The sequence below is a fragment of the Musca autumnalis genome, unplaced genomic scaffold (genome assembly GCF_047663935.1).
Source record: "Musca autumnalis isolate F117 unplaced genomic scaffold, ASM4766393v1 scaffold_1, whole genome shotgun sequence".
Lineage (NCBI taxonomy): Eukaryota > Metazoa > Arthropoda > Insecta > Diptera > Muscidae > Musca > Musca autumnalis.
This window is the reverse complement of record NW_027411644.1, coordinates 182694620-182717174: the sequence shown is the minus strand read 5'-3', so window position 1 is coordinate 182717174 and position 22555 is coordinate 182694620. Positions and strand designations below refer to the sequence as shown.

Here is a 22555-nt window from a genome sequence, read left to right as displayed (position 1 = left end):
AAGAGGAGTTCGTCTTATAGGACAAATGCTCTGTAGATAGCCACATAAGTAGTAGTGACATACATACGTATGTAGTGCACTTTTGAAGCTCATGTAGATGACGAAGTCAATAAGAATTAAAATAAAAACAACCTCTCCAAGTCGTATACAGTTTTAAACGTTTATTTTGTATTTCTTATATACTTTTTCTTTATTATTTTTTACGTTCTTTTGTTTTTTTTTTAAGTACACAGTATCAATTATTATTGTTGTTCTCTGTTTATGTCTGTCTGTTTGTTGTTGTTGTTCAAATATTCAACGTATAAAAAAATTACAAATTACAAAAAAAGTTGCACATGAAAAAATACTTGCAAATATATATTTTTGCTCGCCATATTTTCAAAATATTTTTTCTTTTATTTTTATTTAGGTTGTTTTCTTTTTATTGTTCAATTATTTTTTTTTATAATTAAACAATTAATCAATCAGATGATATCGCAGATAATGAAAAAATCATCATTACTTCCTCTTTCGATTTCATCAAATTACGGCCGAACTTTCTATACTATGTATACAATAATAATAATAATATTTAGTATGTATGTACTAACAAATGTTTAGTTTTTTTGTTGTTTTGTTTAAAATTAGGCGATTATATTATATAATAAAAATAATAGTAAAACAAAATAGATAAAGCAATGCTTTTTCTAATAAGAAAACAAAATACGAGAGAGAAGTTAAGATGAAATAATAGATGTAGTATGGAGGTGGTGTGAAAGTGGAGAAAAGATGGTGAGATAGGAAACTTTTGTCTTGCGAAATAAAAAGGAATTATTTTTAAAATATCTTAAAATATGTTTATGGGAAGAGAGGGAATTGCAACGGAAGCGACATGGATGGATGGAGGTGCTGGATGATGGATGGAGAGGGAAAATACAAACAGAAAAAATGTAATGTTTAACACCCTGTATTTTTCTTTTGTTTTTGTTTAATAGTTTGTTTCCTTTTTTAAATAGTATTAATAATAGTATGTTTTGTTTTGCTTGTTTGTGTGGTGACAAGGTCACCAGCAGCAAACAACAGTATTTTTGAAAGTACCCTTAAAAGTTATAGAGAATATATGGTGACGGCTGCACAGCAGTTCTTTTAATTCTTATTTTTTGTGAAATAAAGGACCTTTTGTTTGTTTATACTCTTTAGGTTTTCCATTGGCAAAAGATATAAGAGTGTTTGTGTCTGTGTGTGTGTAAAGGTGATTTTTTGTTTGTTTTTAGTTTAACGAACACCAAGAACTTCTAAGCTTAAAGTTAGTTGTATAGATTTGTTTTTGTTGTTGTTGCAATGAATTTCTAAGAAATTCTCTACTCAAGGAAAAACAGTAACTTCTATGTTGTCTAGCAAAGATGTTTTAGCTTTTCTCTTATTATAGATTTTTATAAGCGTGTACTGGTTTTGATAGATAGAGGAGAGGGGGAGTATCAATGCAACGGATGGGGGGAAACAGATGTGGTGGGTAGTGGAATTGGGTGGTGTGCCTGTCTATGCATAGGGTGTCCAAAAACTAAGCTCGATAATTTAGGGGTTTTAGGAGCAAATTTTGGGAGATTTATTATTTCAAGTAATTGTACATCTTTGATGCGTCACGAATAATTTAAAGCATTTCCAACATCAATGTTAGACTGACTTCCAAAGTGTAATATTTCGTTAGGATTCCAGGAGTCTATTTGTAATACGAATTCTTCGAAAGTTCTATTTGTTATCTTTAAAATACATATTTATGTATGTACTAAATGATTGCACTCCAAACTTATTTGTTTAAAATTACAACTGGGAGACTTATAGTACGTTTAGATCTACGAAACTCACTGGATTTCATATGTCAATTCCGTTGGATATTCATCAAATAAATCCTCGCCATATATTCAAAGATTTTGACGTAGCTATGGATTGGACATTTGAAATCGACTGGATTTTGAAAATCCTAACGTGCTATTACTTAAACATTTTCATTTGCTTGTTTTCGAACACCCTACAGTTAAATGTGTGTTTTAGTTTCAATGTCTATTGTGAATGTCGAAATAATGAAAGAGCCAGATTATGAGAATGTTGGGATGATGGATTCAATAATGTGTAATGTTGTAAAGGAATCTGGGTGGTATGTGGTGTTGGTACTAATGATTGCTGGGACGTTAATGAGGAGGCCTGGTGATATGAGCTTGATAATATGGATAATGTAGGTGGTGGTGGGGCATGGGAGTGGGGGTGATGAAACGATGTTAATGTTATAGGATTATGATCATCATCATTTATGGAAATGGCAGCAGCATCAACGGCGCCATCCGTTGCTCTATTTCAACCGGTATGTATGCGCACATGATTAGTTAGTGTACTTTTTTGTCTAAATTGCTTAGGACAATAGGAACAAGCATATGGCTTTTCGCCAGTATGAATTTTCATGTGATTATTTAATGTGGAGACTTGTCGGAAGTTACTTTCGCATATTTTGCATTTGTATGGCTTCTCACCGGTATGGGTCTTCAAGTGATTGGCCAGCGTACTCTGCTGTGAAAAGGCCCGACGACAGACACTACACATGAATGGACGATCTGGGCAACTGTTACGTATACAATGAGCAACGATTCCGGTTGGAGTGGGACCGCCGCCGCCACCGTGATTATTATTATTGTTATGATTATTGGACGAGGCAAACTGTTCCTTATTACTTAAAGTGCTGACGGTGGTGTTACTATCAAGAAAATGTAACAAAGGATGATGTTCTACTTGGGGCTGTATCTGTAAATGTCCTGTAGCTGTTGGTGTAACCATGATGGTAGCAGCTGCTAAAGGGATGTTACTATTACCATGTGTTGGATGGTTTAGTGCTGCTCCGCCGCCGCCTCCTCCTCCTGTCGTTCGTTGAAGGTTAGCGTGTAAAAATTTAAAATAAAATATATATTTCGGGTTAAGCGTAATAAAAACTTAGAGAAAACAGTTTTACTTTTATTTTAATTTTAGAATATAATTTTGTCTTTTTTTACTATTTTTTTTTAAACTTCAGTTGTATGGCGTCATAACAAGCGCCTCACCTGTGCCTGTTTGTCCTCCCAGAGCTGTGTTATGCGATGTTATGGTGGCCACCTGATTAGCATGTGTCTTCATGTGATTATTAAGCGTACTCTGCTGCCGGAACGTCATACAGCAATATTGACAGGCGTAGGGTTTATCTCCCGAATGGATCTTCTTGTGATTTGCCAATGTTGCCAGTTGACTGAATGCCTTGTCGCAACCATCGCACTTATATGGTTTAGGATCAATATGGGTGCGTTCATGATTCTGCAGGGTACTTAGTTGTGGGAACCTTCGTTTACAAATATGACACTGAAACGGCTTGACCAGCTCATCGGCCTGTGGTGAATTATAACTGCCTGTATAAAGACTCTTGGTTATATTTTGTCTTTGTTGTGGGGTATATATTATTGTACTTTGCCCTTGTTGTTGCTGCTGTTGCTGTTGTTGCTGTTGTTGTTGATGAATCAATTGAGCCGCCGCTGCATGGGCAGCAGCTTTCGACTGTCCTTTACGTGAAGTACCCTGCGTTGTCTGTGGCGGTTGAAAGTTTAATAATGTAGCCGTACCATTTTGTTGCTGTTCTGCTAAAGATGCAAAGACTACAAGAAAAAAGGGCAAGGGTCAAAACAATAAATGTTTGTAAATGTTTAAATTATTAGATTATAATCTTTACGACAGAAATTTACTTGTAGGTGAACAATAAAAATAATTATTTGTGTGCTAAATGTTTCGTATGAAGTGTATATTGAATATTTTTTTCCTTTTGTAAGTCCCAATTTACATTAGGCGAGTTTACTTGCGGCAATTGTCAGTTTGTAGGTGAGAGAGGGTGCTGAGAGGCAAAGGGTTACCATATGCCTCACCTCTCTCTCCTACAAAATGACAATTGCCGCAAGAAAACTCGCCCAATGTAAATTGGGACTTACATTAAAATAATCATTTTCGACCCTACAAAATATATACATTTTTGATTAGGGTAAAATGCTGATTCGATAATTGTATGTCCTCTAGACTGGTTTTAACCCAAATCGATGTCGGATTTTTTTAGTTTTGTTAGATTTTAAAATTGCCAAAGTTTGAGTACAATCTGAATATGTTTCCATAGTATGGAGCCAAAGGTGAATTTTCACGAAATCGCTCTACAGACCAAATTTGTTGTCCAATCGATGAAAAAATTTTATCAGTTCATTTCTGGATCTAAACAAGCAATCATACAAAAATTGTTGAAAATCGGATCAGATTTTAATATTAGCCCATGGAAACTTTGAGGCCCCAGTGGCACGTGTTAACATATTCCGATTGTACTCAAACTTTGGAAATCTTAAAATCGACCAAACTAAACACTTTAGGAGCTGTCGCATAAAAAATACGTCATCGATTTTTTTAAAACCACCCTAATGTCACATTCCCATCTGTGGTAATCGCTCTAGCATCAGGACAAATTGAGAACGCTCAAAATGTTGCACAGAGGCGTCTTTTGTTTGCAGACAGGAGTTCCCAGTGGTCAAGAAGTTTATCCGCTAAAAATGGTGAACATATGTGTACTTTTTGGAATAGCCCCATACACCCGATTTAAAATATTTTTAAGTTTTTTATCGACGTTTTCGGCCAAAATTGGATGTAATTTGGCATTTAGGATTGGAAGTTTTCTCTACCAAAAATTATGGAATTCAGTCCACGTTTTGGAATAGCCCCCATATAACGGTAAAACCCGATTTAAGATATTTTGAAGATATCAGCCCTATTCTGAACATTCCCATGGGAGCTGTTTCCCACGGGAGCAAAATTTCGCATTCCCACGCTTAACAGATTCTCAACGACATGGGAACAGCACGAAATGCGAGAAGAAATTTCGAAATTAGAAATTATTTACACAAAATTATTATAGCATACTTTTGGGGGCTGCAATTTTGTTTTATAATACAAAATGCATACTTGCATTGAATTCACGGTTTTTGAAATAGGTTAATAAACGCACAACTCTCCTAATTCAACAACCGTGTATTAATTTATGGATTTTTTAAGTGAATGGAGTCAAAATTATTAGGCAAACATACTTTTTGTGTATAAAACAAGTAAGAAAAGTCTATAGTCGGACGGAGCCGACCATGGGATATCCTATACCACTATCCTATTCTATCCACGGAACTTCTTTTCAATGATTGTGAAAATTTAATTATCAAATATCAGAGATCTAATGTATAATACTTATGACCAAAACCAAAAAGTTATCTAGCATGATAAAGACATTTTTGTAGCAGGAAAGGAAAATTTAGTTCACACAAACTAAAATGTAATGAAACCCATTTCATCCCCTGAACATTTCACGATCATCACCAAAAACTAATCATTTCTATTCTGGCCCGAACCCAATCTCCTTAAAAAAGTTGTTACAATCGGACCATAATTGCGGCCTTAAGCTTGTTTACAATTTTTAATGAACGGACACATATCGCTAAATCGATTTATCTCGTCGAGATATGAATTTTGGCATAACAAATAAGGGGTCTAGGACGAATATTTCGTGGTGTTACATAAACTTTTGGAGAGACAATATGTAGCATGGTATAAAAATGTGGTTCTCTACACAGAACCCATTATATATTAGGCAGTAGGCCCGTTATCTAGCAAACACTTTATTCCCATTTACATCAGAGGAAATGTCAGTAGTTTTTTCATATGTAGGCTACATTGCGAAATATATATGTCCTCAAGGAATTAAAATATCGACCAAAAATAAATTTTTTATATTTTTCATACAAAAGTAATGGTCCATTTCACCCGCTAAAGAATATCAGATCATCATTCAAAATTGTAGGCATCTTTTTCTACCTATACTCTTACCCGGTGCAAAATTTCGTAACTATCGATGTATAATTGCGACTTCTCGCGAGTTTATTAATACACTACAAACAAATAACGGAATATATTACGCTGTAACTCTGTTATCTGATCATGCACCCCAACATAATTGGAATCAATTGAAAGGTCAAGCGTTCCTCTTTCAAGTATATCTCACTTGTCCGGAATGTCACTTCCAGGAATTAAGATATAAGCTGTATATTAAAAATTTTCACAATTTTCACACAAAAGTTTTGGTCCATTTAACCCTCTAAATATTATCCGATCGCCATCTCAAATTGCAAGCTTCCCCTTTGTGATATACTCTTACCTTATTTAAAATTACGCGTTGATCGGACTATTATTGAGACCTACAGAGCCACTACAAAATTGGATAAATATTATGTTTTTGGTCCATTTCACCCGCTAAATATTTCACGATCATCACCAATAAGAATAGGGATCTATTCTGATCTGAACCCGACGTCCATACAAAATTTCGTGACGATCGCTCCATAATTCCGGCCTGGAGCGTGTTTACAATTTATAATGGACAGACGGACGGACGGACACACATCTCAAAATCGCATTATCTCGTCGAGATATGAAGAATGGTATACCACATTGGGGGTCTCCGACGAATATTTCGCGGTGTTACATGCATTTTTCCCAAAACAAACTTATAATACCCTTTTCCACATTGTGGTATAGGGTATAATAATAGGAACTTTTTAAGTTTGTTTCGAATTTAAAAATTGTATGTTGATATCCATTTGGAATAATTTGAGTTAGGGGTTTAACGAGTATATCGCTAGTTTTACTTATTCCTAATGATCGCTATCGTATTTTGCATATTTAAAAAAATCTAAAAGATAACGCCACAATGCTTACAATAATTTTGGATATTTTTCTTGATTTTTACATATTTTTGTGCATTATTACATATTCACATTTATTATATTGACATATTTTTTACGCCTAATCGGTATTATGAAAAACAAAAACATTAGTTTTTAAAATTTATTTTGGCAATAAAAATTAATAGAATTGTTAAGAGATCATTTGTATACCTTTAAATCAATGGTCTGTTTCAGAACTGTAAGAATCTACTAATTTTTACTATTAACAAGTAAAAAAGTATCAGTCGGCTTTGCCGACGGAGATATACCCTCAGCCTGTGTGAATTAAAATACTTTTGTATTTTATGTATTTAGGGAGGTTTCAGAATTTCGGGCGTATGAACTTCCCGACAAAAATATGGACTAGGATAAAAGCTCAAAGCTTCGAGAGTTGCCATGCGCTCCAGCTACTACATATCGCTCATTTACTCAAATAGTGGCACATCTCAAAAAATCGAGTTTCGAGAAAAACGCGTTTTAAGTTGGCGTTTGAAATTTGACTTCCCTACTCGAAAAGATTAATATACAAAAACTACAATAACTATTTGGACCATATTTTGCAAACAGGTAGCCAGATATCAGTGCTAAATATCTGTGCAAGACCAAGCACGATTTGAAGCGTTTCAGTGCTTCATAGACTCCAAAAACGTTTGTGTTGAATTATGCGAAACTCGTAGTAAATGAGCTGTAAATCGCCGAGTTTTAGAGATATCAGCATGAAAATTTGACACAAGATAAAGTAGAAGTCGTAGTTTTTTTGATCTGGCAACGTTGTTATGTACAGATAATTATTTTTCTCGTGCTCCGGTGAAATTAATTAAATCGCGGAAAATAGTAGTCATTTTTAAAGAAAATTGTATAATTTTGCTGCGTACATTATTCTTTATCGGTTGAAATATTGGGTTTTTGATTATTATACCTGTTTCAACAATACCAATTGTTTTATTTTTCATTGCTTGGCTTCAGCATTATAGCACACGCATACATACTTCGTTTTTTATGTTTAGCCATGGCGCCTTCACCATGTGTTCAAAAGAAAACAAACGACAATGGAACGTCCAAGGGTGTTGCAAAACAGTTGATTTGTCCTGTTTGCGATTCACATATTACCAAAGGTGTTTATAAAATGGGATGCTCTGTTTGCGGAAAATATTTTCATCTGAAATGTATTGGCTATTCTATTACTGCTGTAAAGAATAATAAATCCCTAAAATACACATGCGCCGCGTGCAAGAAGGCACGAGCACATTCATCAAATGGGAATGGTGCTTCTAGTAGCAATTCAAGCTTATCTGTTCAGCGGGACAATTTGGCATCTGATAAAGCAATGCCTGCTGTTGATGATGTATTAAACAGCAGTGCAATGCAGTCTTGGCTAAGTGACAATATGGAGCGTATTCAGAAATGGCTTGATGAAATGGCTGTTTCGATGAAGAGAAGTATTGACGAGCAAATGAAGCGGTATGCTGATGATTTCCAGAATATGGTTGATGGTGTCCTTGCGTCGTTACGGAAGGAATTTCTAGATAATCTTCAGAAAGCAAAGGAGGATATAAGGGCCTGCGATGAAAAAGTAGCCGTCGTTGCTGATTCTTGTCGTTCTATTAAAGATGATCTTGGCCATTGCATTCAAAAAATAGAATCACTTAACAACAAAGTAGAATATATGGAAAAACAAAATTATATTCTGCAAAGGCGACTAAACCGTTCGAATATTGTTATAAGGGGTATTCCCCGGGGTATGGCAGATATCTCCCAGGCAGTCCTATCCATTTTCGACCTTTGCAATGTGAACTTGAGTGTAGCTGACATTCAACATTGTTGTTATTTTGAAAATGGGAAGTCTGTGCTAGTTAAACTCAATTCTGTGCTGACCAGGGATATTATAATGGCAAATTATCATCGCCGACACCCAATTTTACTCAGAGATGTTATAGGAGGAAACATGCAATCTCGTGTGTACTTGTTCGATCATCTTACTCCTAATGCTGTAGAGCTGGTAAATGCTTGTCGCAAGCTTATTGACAAAGATGTTGCAACATGGTACAAAATAATTAATGGTGATAACCCGTGTGCTAGAGTCACGTTTGTTAATGGTGGAATTAAGACTATTAATTTACGTGATTGTACACAAATTCTCCTTGAGTTGGATGAATCAGGCGAGCATTAAGTGAACGCAAATGTTATGAAATCAGCTGCTGCGTAATCAAGGTGCCCGTTTATGGAGTAGTGGCTCTCAAAATATTTATGAAGATGTTTAGCAATTCCGTTTTAATTGATTTTGCTGGGGATCCCCTTTGTATTGCGTTAAGAATCAATATTTTAATTTTTTTTAAGCATTCAATATTGTTTTGCGTATTTTTGGTTCCCCAATTTAATTTATATTTTTCTATTTTTGTTATCATGGATGCTAATATTGGTCCAATTATAAGTAGTTCATCTTTTTTTAGAAATGTTCTTCGGCCTTATGAAAATCAGTTGTCATTTGGACACTTAAATTGTCAAAGTATCCGACCTTCAGCTAATAACTTAAAGATCAATGACTTGTGTAGCCTAATTGGTGAGAGTGGTCTTGATTTATTTGCTGTCTCAGAGTCTTGGTTGAAGAGTTGTGTCTCCTCCAAGACAATTTCCATACCTGCGTACACCCTTATACGAAATGATCGACCGAATTCTAGAGGAGGTGGGGTAGGGATTTACGTTTTAAAGCGTCTAAAATTTAAAGTTGTTTATCGATCACCAAACTATGGTGTAAGCGAGTCTCTGTTTATTGAAGTAGATAATGGATTTGTTAAAACTCTTTTTGGCGTTGTTTATTTGCCACATGGCAACGTTGATGTTTTTGAGGAATCTCATTGCGACCTTTTTGCAAGGTATTCTAATATTATAGTTGTAGGTGATTTCAACTATAATTTATTTGATTCTACGAAATCAAGGAGAATGAGGGAAACATCATTGAGATTAGGACTTACCATATCTCATAATTCTCTTCCTACCCATTTCGATATATCTCACACATCGACTTCTTTAATTGACTTTATGCTTTTTAGTCGCCCCACGTTGTTGAGGCATTACTCTCAGCTACAATGCCCTTCCATTTCCCATCATGCCCTTATTTTTGCATCGATGGATTTTTTTGTTTTTCCTCAAGAGCAACACTTTGAATATCGCGATTTTAACCAAATAGATTGGGACAGCTTATTCCGGTATTTATCCAGCGTCTCAATTGATAATGCTTTTTTGTCGGCTGATGTTAATTCTCAAATACATGCGCTAAATAGTGTCATAAACGATTTATATTCGTTTGTTCCCACGGTTTGTCGTCGTATCAATTGTCGTTTAGACTCTTGGTTAAAATCCAGGGAAATTGTATTTTCACGCTCTTTGCGCGACATTGCGTATGGTGAATATCTGAGACATCCAACTAGAGACAGTTGGAAAGTTTTTTGTACCTATAGGAATAGGGCGAAGTCTGTATTAAGGAAGGAAAGGCGGAAATTCTATACTAGTATGTTTAACGGTTTAGATTGCTCTCAAATATGGAAAAAGTTGCGGAGTAGTGGTTGTTTGGACGATGACTCTGACTCGGAGGAGTCTCCGGTCAACGTTGAAGATCTAAATGATTTCTTCATACAACCATCTTCTACAGTGGATTCGGGTCCTTTGGATCTTACTGGGTATAATGGTCAAGGTTATTCTTTTTCATTCAGTTGTGTGTTTGAGGAGGACGTTATTCGTGCTTTGGGTGCTGTCAAGTCTAATGCGGTGGGTTCGGACGGTATCCCTGTCAAATTTTTGCAGCTTATTTTCCCTTATTTGTCTGCTTACTTTCTGAATTTTTTTAATACGATTTTCACGACGTCAACATATCCTTCTTGTTGGAAAAGCGCCAGGGTTGTTCCCATTCCCAAAAATAAGGGACCTTTCGCTATGGACAATTTGCGTCCAATCAGCATACTACCAGCACTTTCTAAGGTGGCAGAGCACTTAATGAAGTACCAAATTTCGGACTACATTGAAGGAAACAAGATTTTAAATAATTTTCAGTATGGCTTCAGGCGTGGACATAGTACCACTGCCCATTTACTTCATCTTACTGACACAATTAGGGAGGCTGTTGATGCTGGTAGTTTTGGTGTTTTGGTAGCTCTTGATCTATCGAAAGCTTTCGATAGGGTAGATTACCAACTTTTGATTAAGAAATTGAAAGAGAATTTTCATTTTAGTAGTTCTGCGTGTAAATTAATTTACTCCTATATTTCCGAACGTTCGCAGTTTGTTCACTATAATGGTGTTTATTCCAGTGAGAGGCTGATTAGCAGTGGTGTTCCCCAAGGATCTGTCTTGGGACCACTTCTTTTTATAATGTATATTAATGACATACCTAATTGTATAACTACTGATAACTGTTTTCCCTTTTTTTATGCGGATGACATGCACTTGTTTTTTAGAAACAACGTTATTACTGACTTAGAATCTGATATTAATTACACATTAGAGTCTATAAGCCGTTGGCTGGCCTCGAATAATTTCACAGTTAATGTAGGAAAATCGAAATCTATGCTATTTAAGCCTATGAGAAGTGCATCTCCAGATATTTACGTATGCATGAACGGATCTAATATAGAACTTGTGGATGAAATGACGTGTTTAGGCTGTATTCTTGATGATAGACTTAACTTTTCCAACCATATTCAATTTCTTTATTCTGGTGTAGTATCCACCTTGCGCAAGTTGTACTGTAGCAATTTGTATTTGCCGCAATTTATTCGGAAACGTCTTGAGATAGTTTCTGGCACTTGCCAGGACAATCTAAGAAAGATTGAGAGGTTGTATAACATGATTTTGCGTTTTGTTTTTAAGTTAAAGCGTTATGATCATGTCTCCAGCTACTCACTGCATTTTTTGGGAGTTCCCTTTAACACATATGTTGAACAACGTTTATTGAAAATGTTTTATTCTATAGTCCACACTAATTGCCCTGAGTTGTTGCGCATCAAGTTCATTTTTTCGCGTTCAAATCGCCAAAAACAACTTATATTTCCTCACTTTTCTTCCATGATTTTCGAGCGGTCGTTCATTGTAAGGGTAGCACGGATATGGAACCAACTTCCCGTGCTATTACGTACTTTCGCAATTCCTGTCCATATATTTGCAAGAAAATATGCTGAATTTGCCCTTAATCGAATTTAATTTGCTGTTTGATTAACAGTGTTACCAGAGTAGTTCTTATAATATAAGATAAAATTCATATAAGATAAAATTCATTGAATTTTTTATTACGTTGTAATAATCATTCTGATATTACTTATACATTTGGGGAACCACTATTTATGCCTTTTGCATTGTTTTTAGGTTTATAATTAATTTTGTATTACGAATTTAATATTGTTATAGTAGTTGCTATTTAAATGGTTAAGTATATTGTAATGTAAATTATGTTGGCTATGTTTAGCTTATGCATTACTATGTATGAAATAAATGAAATGAAATGAAATGAAAAAATAGAAATCGCTAACTCAGAAAACGCGTTTTTTGAGTTATGCCACTCTTTGAGTAAATGAGCGATATGGTGCCATAGGGATTTTTTTACACTTTTCGGGCTGTTTTCTCACGAAGTATGTACTTGTCCCTGATGAAGATTTTACCCCCGTAATGGAGACAGCTAATGAAAATTGCTTCAACAAAAATCAAAGTGATTCGAAAGCAGGTATTAAAGTGAACCTTTCCGAAATTTTGTGTGGGAGGCACCCGAAGGAGTGGACAAATACAATCCATATTCAGACATGATCTATATCTGGTAGATATATTACGATGTGTAATGTATGGACCAAATCGGGCACCCCGATGTATGGACCAAATCAGGAGTAATCGGGCGCACAAATTTTCTGAACATTTTCCAACTTTTGTGGGGGAGGTACCGAAAGGAGTGGATCTACATAACCCATCTTCGAACTTAAACTAAGTTTGGACAAAATATTGCGAAGCCAAATTTTGGACCGAATCGGTTGATCCGTTCGAGAGTTATCGTGCGCTCCAGCCAGCCAGACAGACGGACGGACATTGCTCAATCGACTCCAAATTGTCTAAAACACATTTTGTAAACATAAACATACTTGGGGTCTAAAACCATTATTTCGATGAGGCACATCCCGTATGAAAGTGTATATACCCTCGTTAGCATAAATGCTAAGGGTATAAAAAGAAGTAGCTTCTTGCAGGTTCTGGATCAGGCACAGAAAAGCCAACCACACATTTTTTACAATCAAAACCATAATTTGGCATATATGTACGTTTGTGTTATCATTGTCGTAGCCGTTGAGGAGACTAACAGATTTTCAAAAGAAAGTTAGTCATTTGATAAGAACTCGAATGTTATTTAACGAAAATGAAGAAAAGTTGTAAAAATTGTTTATATTATAGTTATTTTCCAATATATTGTAATAATTATTGCCTAAAATTCTTTTAAAATTGGTTTGCTTTTATTTGCTTTGCGGCGTTAATAGAATCAACAAATGCTCTTTTTTTAAACCGAGAAATCCGTCCTCGGAATGATGAAGTTGATTCCTAAGATATTTTATGGATCGAAGACGCTAAAAATTACAACAATTTTCGTAGCATATAATTTTCCATCATATAAGAATATGCAAAATCCGAAGTCTAGTAATGACATATTTTACAGTACATTTTGTATGCTTTTATTAAACAACCACATTCCGATTATAAATATTTGCAATAATTTTGTGATGCAGATGTCTTAAAATATGAAATTTCATAAAAATATGAAATTTCTTGAAACTTTTTTTTTCAAACTCCCACACTGTTTGCTGAGGAGATTTTTCCCACAAAAAGACACAAAATTCTCCCACAATTCAAGATAGAGAATGCATACTTATTTCCCATGGGAACAAATTCCCAATTCGAACTTCATTCAGAATGTGGGGGAATGGGAAATGGGAAATGGGAAAAAACTCCCACAACATTTTATTCAGAATACGAAAATGCGGGAATGGGAAAAAATTCCCAACTCCCATGCGTTCAGAATAGGGCTGCATTTGTCTTTGTTTTCGGATCTGAATATCGTCACCTGAAATGCCCAAAGACGTAACCTTCAACGTAGCCCTTTGAGCGTTACGTCTTTGGGCATTTCAGGTGACAATATATAACTTAGATAAAAAACTTCACCAAAAATTGCGGACATATCGCTCATTTACTCAATAAGTGACACATCTCAAAAAATCTAGTTTCGAGAAAAACGCGTTTTAAGTTGGCGATTGAAATTTGACTTCTCAACATAAAAACATTATTACACAAAAACTAAAATAAGTACTTGGGACCATTTTTTGTAAACAGCTAGCCATATATAAGTGCTAAATTTCTGTGCCAGATCATGCATGATTTGAAGTGCTTTAGTGCTTCATAAACTCAAAAACATTTTTATTGAATTATGCCAAACTCGTAGTAAATGAGCTAACAATCGTTGAGTTTTAGAGATATCAGCATGAAAATTTAACACAAGATAAAGCAGAAGGCGTAGAAAAAATATAAATTGCTAACTCAGAAAACGCATTTTTTGAGTTATGCCACACTTTGAGTAAATGAGCGATATGTAGATCCAAATTTAGTAGAGCCCCATATAACGGTTATTTGGTTGGTTTAGTATGTAAAATATACCGTTTTGAAAAACCACATCACTCGTTCAGAGATTGCTATTTCATTGTAACGTGTTGGTAGTTAAATCCAGCCTGATGAATTTAGGAATCGCAGAAGGTCTCCCAGACCTACTTCGGTTATCTCATTGATATCATTAAGGAACGCTTATCGAAGAGCTTTGAATCGGCGTTACATTTGTGCAGGGCAGGAACAGAGGAGGTGCTCAACAGTTTCCTCCTTTTCTTCATTCCCGCAGCTACGGCAATACCCATATAACGGTACCACCCAATTTCAGGTATTTTGAAATCGTAATTCACGTTTTCGACCCTGAAAAGGCATAGAAAAGCGACCCTAATGATATCTCAAATCTGGTATTCAAAATTGGAGAGACAGAGTAAGATAAAATATATTCTAAATTCAGTTTATTTACAATATTTGTCGGAATTTAACACATATTCCGGTTCTATGGAGAAAAGGCAACAATGATGGACATTCCTAAAGATAGGAAGACTCGTCAACGACTTTCAAATGTACAAACACATGTACACTGAGGTGGCAGCCACTGGCCGGAGCGCTGATGTTGTGTGGTTCCAGGTCAATCCGGTACGAAAGAACCCGCTGCCGTGGGATTGATTGACCGCGCCGTGCAAAACATCTGCCCAGTATGCGGCATGGGCCCGCACGGGGCAAAACACCTTTTCAACTACCCCGCCAAACCTACTCATCTAACTCCATGGATCTGTGGTTACATCCCATCGAAGCAGCCACTTTCCTGGAACTGGAGATAGACCCAGAGCCAGATTGAACAGAAAAACGAACATAAGCTTGCGAAATATATTTTGAACACTGGAAACGGGGGCGCGCTACAAAATACTTAATTAGTCCTACCTAGTACGATCTTGGCGTCGGGTCTTATCATCGATGACATATGTGATAGGTTAAATTACTACATAGCTGACTTAGTGCAGTTTTTCATCTGAGGAATGTGAAAATATCCGCTACAAAATCCACTGCCAAACTGTTTGCCACTTGGACGGTTGAAATGAGGCTCGCCCTGAACATATTGGTCGATGGTGGCCACTGATTCTGATCACTGACTACATCAAGATAATGGGGTTAAATTTGACAGCATATTTAAATGTCGCTGGTCGGCAACACTTGAGGTGCTGACGAAGAAGCCCTGTCGACCTTTTTTTAGCTATAGGCCGGTCTGTGGTAAGCTACGCGGCATCAGTGTGGAATGCAAATGTTAGCGCTACGCGGTGGAAGAATATTCAAATCTGCTAAATGCCGCCCAGTGGACTTCAACAGGGTGCCTTCTCGTGACATGAGTGGATCATCTTCACTAAGAGACGAAGATTTTACCGGTACTTCAACACAACAACATGTTGTCGATAAAGTACCTGCATGGTATCCCTTGCACGATCTAGTGGATATTCTTCTGAAGCCAAGTATGTCGTCATCGTTCTTGACCAACGATTAACGTAGGAGAGGAATCACGCACAGTGTTGCCGCAATGAACAAAAACCGAAAAATGTGATAACTTTTATATATGTTCACGTTTCTTTCTTACAGTAAATATGACAAATACTTCCCAGGTAATCTAAAGCGATAATCATATGAAAATTAGACGACCTTTAAAATAATTATTTCCGAAAATGTTGTTGATAATATTAAAAGTTTTGGATGTGTGGGCTATAAATATAAAATTTTAGTACAATAAGTTGACATCAACTGGACATGGGCAAAGTACCGTAACAAAAAATTAAAAATTTAAATTTGATAAAAAATATATAAATTCTTAGTATTACCTTGGACATCTCTTCCGAAGCGAGATGTGTAAAATATCAACTTTGGTCCATATCGGTTCAGGTTTGAATATAGCTTCCATATATCATTTCGCCCGAATAATTACGTCACTTTTTCCCAATTTAATCAATATTTCGCATACATTGCTTGTTTAGTGCGTCGAATACATAAAATCGGGCGAGGAACAAATTTCCTTTACCGACAGTTTGCAAATTTTTTTTCAAAAATCGTATGTTCCTTTTAATAGCCGTCCTTCGGCCGGGGATTTGAGACTTTCTCCTATGGACAGGAGTCAATAACGGGAACAACATTTTCTTTTAAATTAAAAATTTTCTCTAAGTAACCGGCCTTTAAACAAGGGAATTTTCGGAACTTCGGAGGCCCATATCTCGGGATATTATACAGCGTTGGAATCAGCATAAAAAGCACTATATGTGGTAAATATTTCATATTTTTCCGGATACTGTCGGTAAAGGAAAGATATGCCTCGGGCGAAAATATATATGAGAGCTATATCCAAATCTAAAAAAATCGATGAAACTGAAAAAGGGCCTAAGAAAACATCCCATGTTAAATTTGAAAGCTATTTTTCAAAAATTGGCCGATATATGTCCAAATATGTACAGATTTTTGCGAAATCAAATCAAAATCGGTAAAACCGAACAGGGGCCAGCGGAAACATCCCATGTTAAATTTAAATGCTATTCGTCAAAAACTGAGCGATTTATAGCTAAATCGGGGAAAGATATATATGGGGGCATTATATAAATCTGAACCGATTTTTGTGAAAATCGGTGTAGCTATTCAGGGGCCTAAGAAAACAGCACATATTAAGTTTGAAGGTTATTTAATCAAAATTGAACGAGTTGTAGCAAAATAGGGAAAGATATATGTATGTATGTATATGGGAACTATATACAAATCGGAACCGGTATGGACTGATGTAGGTATTTATCATTCCTGTGCCCTCATAAAGCGGCAATACTGTGCGACGCGGAATGTTAAGAGAGTTCGGACAGCACAGTAAAAATTGTAAACATTTCAATTTTTACAAACTAGGTAAATACTAGTCAATCGTCCCTAAACTACTCAAGTTCTATCTTTTTAAATCGTCGACAGTTTTGAAATGTAAAAATGAAGTGAGCATCCTAAAATCAAATATTAGCCTAGAATGAGTATCCAAACATTGCTAGAAATGGAATTGCGAATAAAGCATACGAATTTTTATTGAAACAATCAAGCAGCACCTTCTCTGTCGGTTTCCTAGACTGGCAAGCACAAGACATGCTGTTTGGTGGGCTGACCTACAGATAGAGGGCTGCGTCAAGCCACCGTTTTGCTGTTTATTCGACAAACTCAATAAATTATAAATTATCGGAGAATTGCAGTAGGGGTCATGACTGTCATTGCTGTATATGATCTATGACATGTAAGTAGGAGAACAACAACATTGGGTACTGCACGCTATGGAAGTAAGCATCGGTACTTGCAAAGCAGACGAGGCAGTTTTAGAACAATTTTTAAGGTGGTCATGACTCTTTGATTGTACTGCACCTCATCACAATTATAAATTTTAACATTTTTCTAAAGCTTGGCTTTTTTAAGAGAATTTTATTTTCAACGACCATTTTGAAAATGTAAATACAACCGATTTTTGTATTCCCTTTTGAATATAGCCTTTATGCCAGATGTATACATTTCCTGGATAAAGATTACATATCACTACCTGTGATGAAAATCAAAATCTCACCCAGCAAGTGCAACTAAATGAAAATATTACGGCTATTGCGTTTGTTAGTACGAGCCAATATCTATTAGGAATAGCTCTGCAAATATTTTCATCATTTGCTTATATACCTTGAAATCCTCTTTCTATTCGGTATATTTATTTTCGTCTCTAATCTATATTTCCGGGAATTCCGATGGAAAATAATTGACCTAGAGTTTTCAAACGAAGTCTCCAATAGCATATGCAGAAACGGTATCATTATTTCCGTCTCTAATCAATATTTCCGGGAATTCCGATGGAAAATAATTGACCTAGAGTTTTCAAACGAAGTCTCCAACAGCATATGCAGAAACGTGTCCTAACCTAGACCGCATCTTGACTCATATTGTAAGGCAAGGAATAATAATTTTAAGACTAATTCACATACATAGAATAGCTTTTTTTATTATCACACTTTCTCTTATGTATTAAAAATTATTAAAAAAGAAATATAAAAAATAAATGAATTTATGTTTCAATTTAAGAGTATTTTTTAAGTATGTAATTGTAATGAAAATTTCTTGTAAAGCATATACTATTAAAACTTATCAATTTAACTTAACATGAACTTTGAATAAAAGTGGAATGTAACAATAATGCTTAAAAGAAAGAAATAAAAATACAATAAAATCGTTGAATTAAAAAAAAAAAATTAGCGAAATATATACAAATATATTAATAATTGGAAATATATGTACTATATGCGTTCCATACAATCCATGTAAGCAAGGCGAATAAGACACACACAGACAGAAAACAATCAAACAACAGGCATTGATCTCTACTTACCCTTATGTGTTTTGATGTGATTGATTAAAGTCGACTGTTGACGAAAATCCTTAGAGCAAATATTGCATTTAAATGGTTTTTCACCGGTATGAATTTTTACATGATTTGTCAATGTCGATATTTGACGAAAGGCTTTCTCACAATGTTTACACTTGTATGGTCGTTCATCGGTGTGTATCTTCATGTGATTCCTAAGCGTAGTCAATTGCCGGAATTTATTCTTGCAAATGTGGCACTGTTTCTTTTTGCGCGGATCATCAACCTGTGGCTCAGGCATCTCCTCTGGCATTTCAACCTTTGTTACGGTCATTGGTGTTATTGGCGCCGGATGATTGATATTCGATGTATTGGCGGCCGTAGTTGAAATGTCCAATAAGTGAACTAGTGGATGTTGCGGATGCAACATGGCCTGATGAGTAGGATGCTGTATGGCTTGAACCGCTGTTAGCTGGTGTAGTGTAAAGGGCGCCTGCTGCAGTCCGGCTGCAGAAATTGTCTGATGTTGATTCGTCGAGGTGGTGACCCCATGGGAAGTAGCAATTTGTGCCGGTGCATAATGTTGATAATTGATCATGGCGGCCGTGCTTACTGCTGTTGCATGATTGAGATGCATCTTGCATGAGGTATTTTAGACTTATCAATCCGACAAGTTTATTCGAGTAATTAACTAAGAGCAACCTCGGCGATATTTCGCATCAACAACATATAACTACAAAAAAAATGCGGGATTATTATTAATTCCAATAGAGAAATTTAATATGAATTTCTTTTATAAATTCACATTGCGCTTACCCCTTTTCACTTTTTTCACTCTCTCTAACAGAACCAGAGTCTGTGTTTTCGTTCGTTATTATTGCCACTGTGGCAACGTGTGTTGCTTGTTTTTCTTCTTTCCAATAGAGTTTGTCTGTAAAATTTCACGTTTTTTCGTGGGCTTACATTTCACACAGCATAACTTTCGGCCAACTTTTTACTTTGCACACACACCTAACACAAACTAGGAAGTAAATTTCGGCTTTTACATAAACGGGCCAAATAAATTTGATAATTTTCTCTAAATAATTTTCATTTTTCAAGGATTTTTTAGTTGGTAAAAAAACTTTTTCAGGAAAAGAAAACAAACAGCTGGGTTGGTCAATTTTGAAGTTATTCAAAACAACATGCCTCAGTGTTGCGTTGATGGGAAAAAGCGTGGTTTCACAGAGTTGTATTCGGCAGTAACTGGTGTGAAGAGTTGAATTTTTTCGTATGGTTAAGTGTTATTAGGTTTGTCTGATTACTTAAAAATTCATGCAATATTTGGTCTGTTCCAGTACTGCAAGAATCTACTAACAACTTCAAATAAATTTTGCTGGGATATCGATGACTCAAAATGTATAAAACAAAACCAAAAAACACCAATCCCTAATCAACCCTCGATATCGACCTCAGCTATGACAATGGACAATGATGCACCCAGTGCAGTAATGACCCCATCATTGAGCGGGGACGACAGGTTGACGACCTTGACAATGGACGAAGTCAGCAAAATTTATTTGGAGTCTATGTGAAATAGTGATTGCATAGTTTCTTTGAAGCAGTTCATGAGGAGTCGTGAAAAAAGCACTCCATTTAAAAAAGTCCATTAAAAAAAATCCAGTTTTTCAATCCCAACAAACAACGACTTTATTTTTATTTCTTTAAAAGATAAAAAGAGAGTCTACATTTTTAACATTTTACAAGGTAATTCGAAGGCTTCTGCATGTAATTTGCCCCTTGGAATGTTGTAAAAACTATAAAATTTATGAGAAAACTAAGGAATTCGTATATTTAGCGAAGCTCAGGAGCATAAACTACTAGACTGAAAAACTCAAAGAAATCTGCAAGGGTTCGCCTTAACGAGCTATACGCGAAGTCTGACATTAACTAACGGCAGTTATGCACACTTTTTCCCTATTAATTTTTTAATTTTTATCGAATTTACCGTTATTCGTATTATGGAATATATTTTTGTTGTATGTACCCAGCAAAAAATTTTGGAAGTTGTGCAATTGAAGTTATGATTTCACAACATCTTTCGATGTAGTCCAACAGAGTTATGAAAAATGCACTCCGTTCGATACATTTTATAAGCAGTTGCTGTAGAGATCCCTACAGAAAAAAACAGTTGGTTGATCCCTACATATTTCTTCAAAAGATAAACAAGAGTGTATACATTTCGAAAAATTTGTTATAAAATAAAGAAATAACAACTTAAGTTGCGAACATTTTTGCTGTAATTCACGAGACTGAAATTGAACTAGTGATGGGAAGGCAATATAAAACAAATTTAGGACGATGAAAGAAAATCAGATGCGCTTGGATTAAAACGAGAACGGAGGAAGTAAGCTCAAATGTGATTGAAACATTTTTTTAATTTGTGTTTATATAATAAAGTTCTTTGTGTTCTTGTTTTACACAAATAATAAATGAATTTTATTTATTCTGGGGTATTTCGCAATGTCTTGCATTTTTACTGCATCTTTATGCTTTGTTTACATTTACGAAATCCACTGGATTTCAACTATCAAATCCATAGGTTAAACGTCAAATGAAATCCAGATGAGATTTTGATGTAGAGCTGTATGTGGGGATCAACAAACCGGATTTTTTGGTAGGGATCACTAAGCAACTGCTTCTAAAATGTAATATACGGAGTGCATTTTTCACGATTCTGCATAGATTGCTTCAAAAAAAAACCATGTCCCGGTCCACACTAGCGTGAATTTCATTAACAAATTTCATGAAATTTGGCGCCCAGCAAAAATTTTAGAAGTTGTGCAATTGGAGTTATGATTTCACAACATCTTTCGATGTAGTCCAACAGAGTTATGAAAAATGCACTCCGTTCAATACATTTTATAAGCAGTTGCTGTAGAGATTCCTACAGAAAAAAAACAGTTGGTTGATCCCTACACATTTCTTTAAAAGATAAACAAGGGTGTATACATTTCGAAGAATTTGTTATAAAATAAAGAAATAACAACTAAAGTTGCGAACATTTTTGCGGTAATTCACGAGACGGAAATTTTTAATGGAGTGGAGTTGGAGTCAATGTCGAAAGCTGAACTAGTGATGGGAAGGCAACATAAAAAATTTAGTATGATGAAAGAAAATCAGATGGGCTTGGATTAAATCGGGAACGGAGGAAGTAAGCTCCACTGTGATTGAATTCAATGGAAACGTTTTTTAATTTTTGTTTATATAATAAAGTTCTTTGTGTTCTTGTTTTACACAAATAATAAATGCATTTTATTTATTCTGGGATATTTCGCAATAGCTTGCATTTTTACTGCATCTTTAGATTGATTAAAAACACAGTTCGAAGTGTGCCTTTAAATTCAATCCAAACGACTACACCGAAAGCTGTGATTTGGATCGAAAACGGAGTGCATCCTAGCTGTGTGCTGTGGAAGCAAAATAGAGTGCATCCTAGCTGCGCGCTCTCTTGTAAAATTCATAAGTGAATTCATAGGAAAAGATGTACTCCAACAGCAAATGTACTGTACACTTGTAGTGATTCAACTGCATCCGCGGATGCAAACTTTTTCCTGGGGCGTTCTTAAATCGAATTTCCCACTACAGCAATTTTATGATTTTACTCTACTATGGAAATCGATCTAGAGACGCATAATTTCATGCCGTTTTTTCAATGAAATCACTCTAGTGTGGACCGGGACTATGCAATCACTACTTCACATAGAACAACTTCAAAAATTTTTTCCTGGGT

At 35.5% G+C, this 22555-nt stretch overlaps 1 protein-coding gene across 2 annotated transcripts; it reads right to left on the bottom strand.

Annotated features, from left to right (window-relative positions):
* Positions 1–143: 143 nt before the first annotated feature.
* LOC141388796 (uncharacterized) lies at positions 144–20030 on the bottom strand. 2 transcript variants are annotated; one of them, XM_073959150.1, is made up of 5 exons: positions 19600–20030; positions 18808–19516; positions 3462–3647; positions 3066–3404; positions 144–2885 (listed from the first exon to the last, which is right to left on the bottom strand). In XM_073959150.1, exons 2-5 carry the CDS (start codon positions 19418–19420, stop codon positions 2332–2334), a joined length of 1692 nt encoding a protein of 563 aa, XP_073815251.1. In that variant the 5' UTR covers positions 19421–19516; positions 19600–20030; the 3' UTR covers positions 144–2331. The 2 variants fall into 2 exon arrangements, with proteins under 2 accessions (XP_073815251.1, XP_073815250.1); XM_073959149.1 differs by having other exon boundaries at positions 3066–3647.
* Between the last annotated feature and the right edge of the window lie 2525 nt (positions 20031–22555).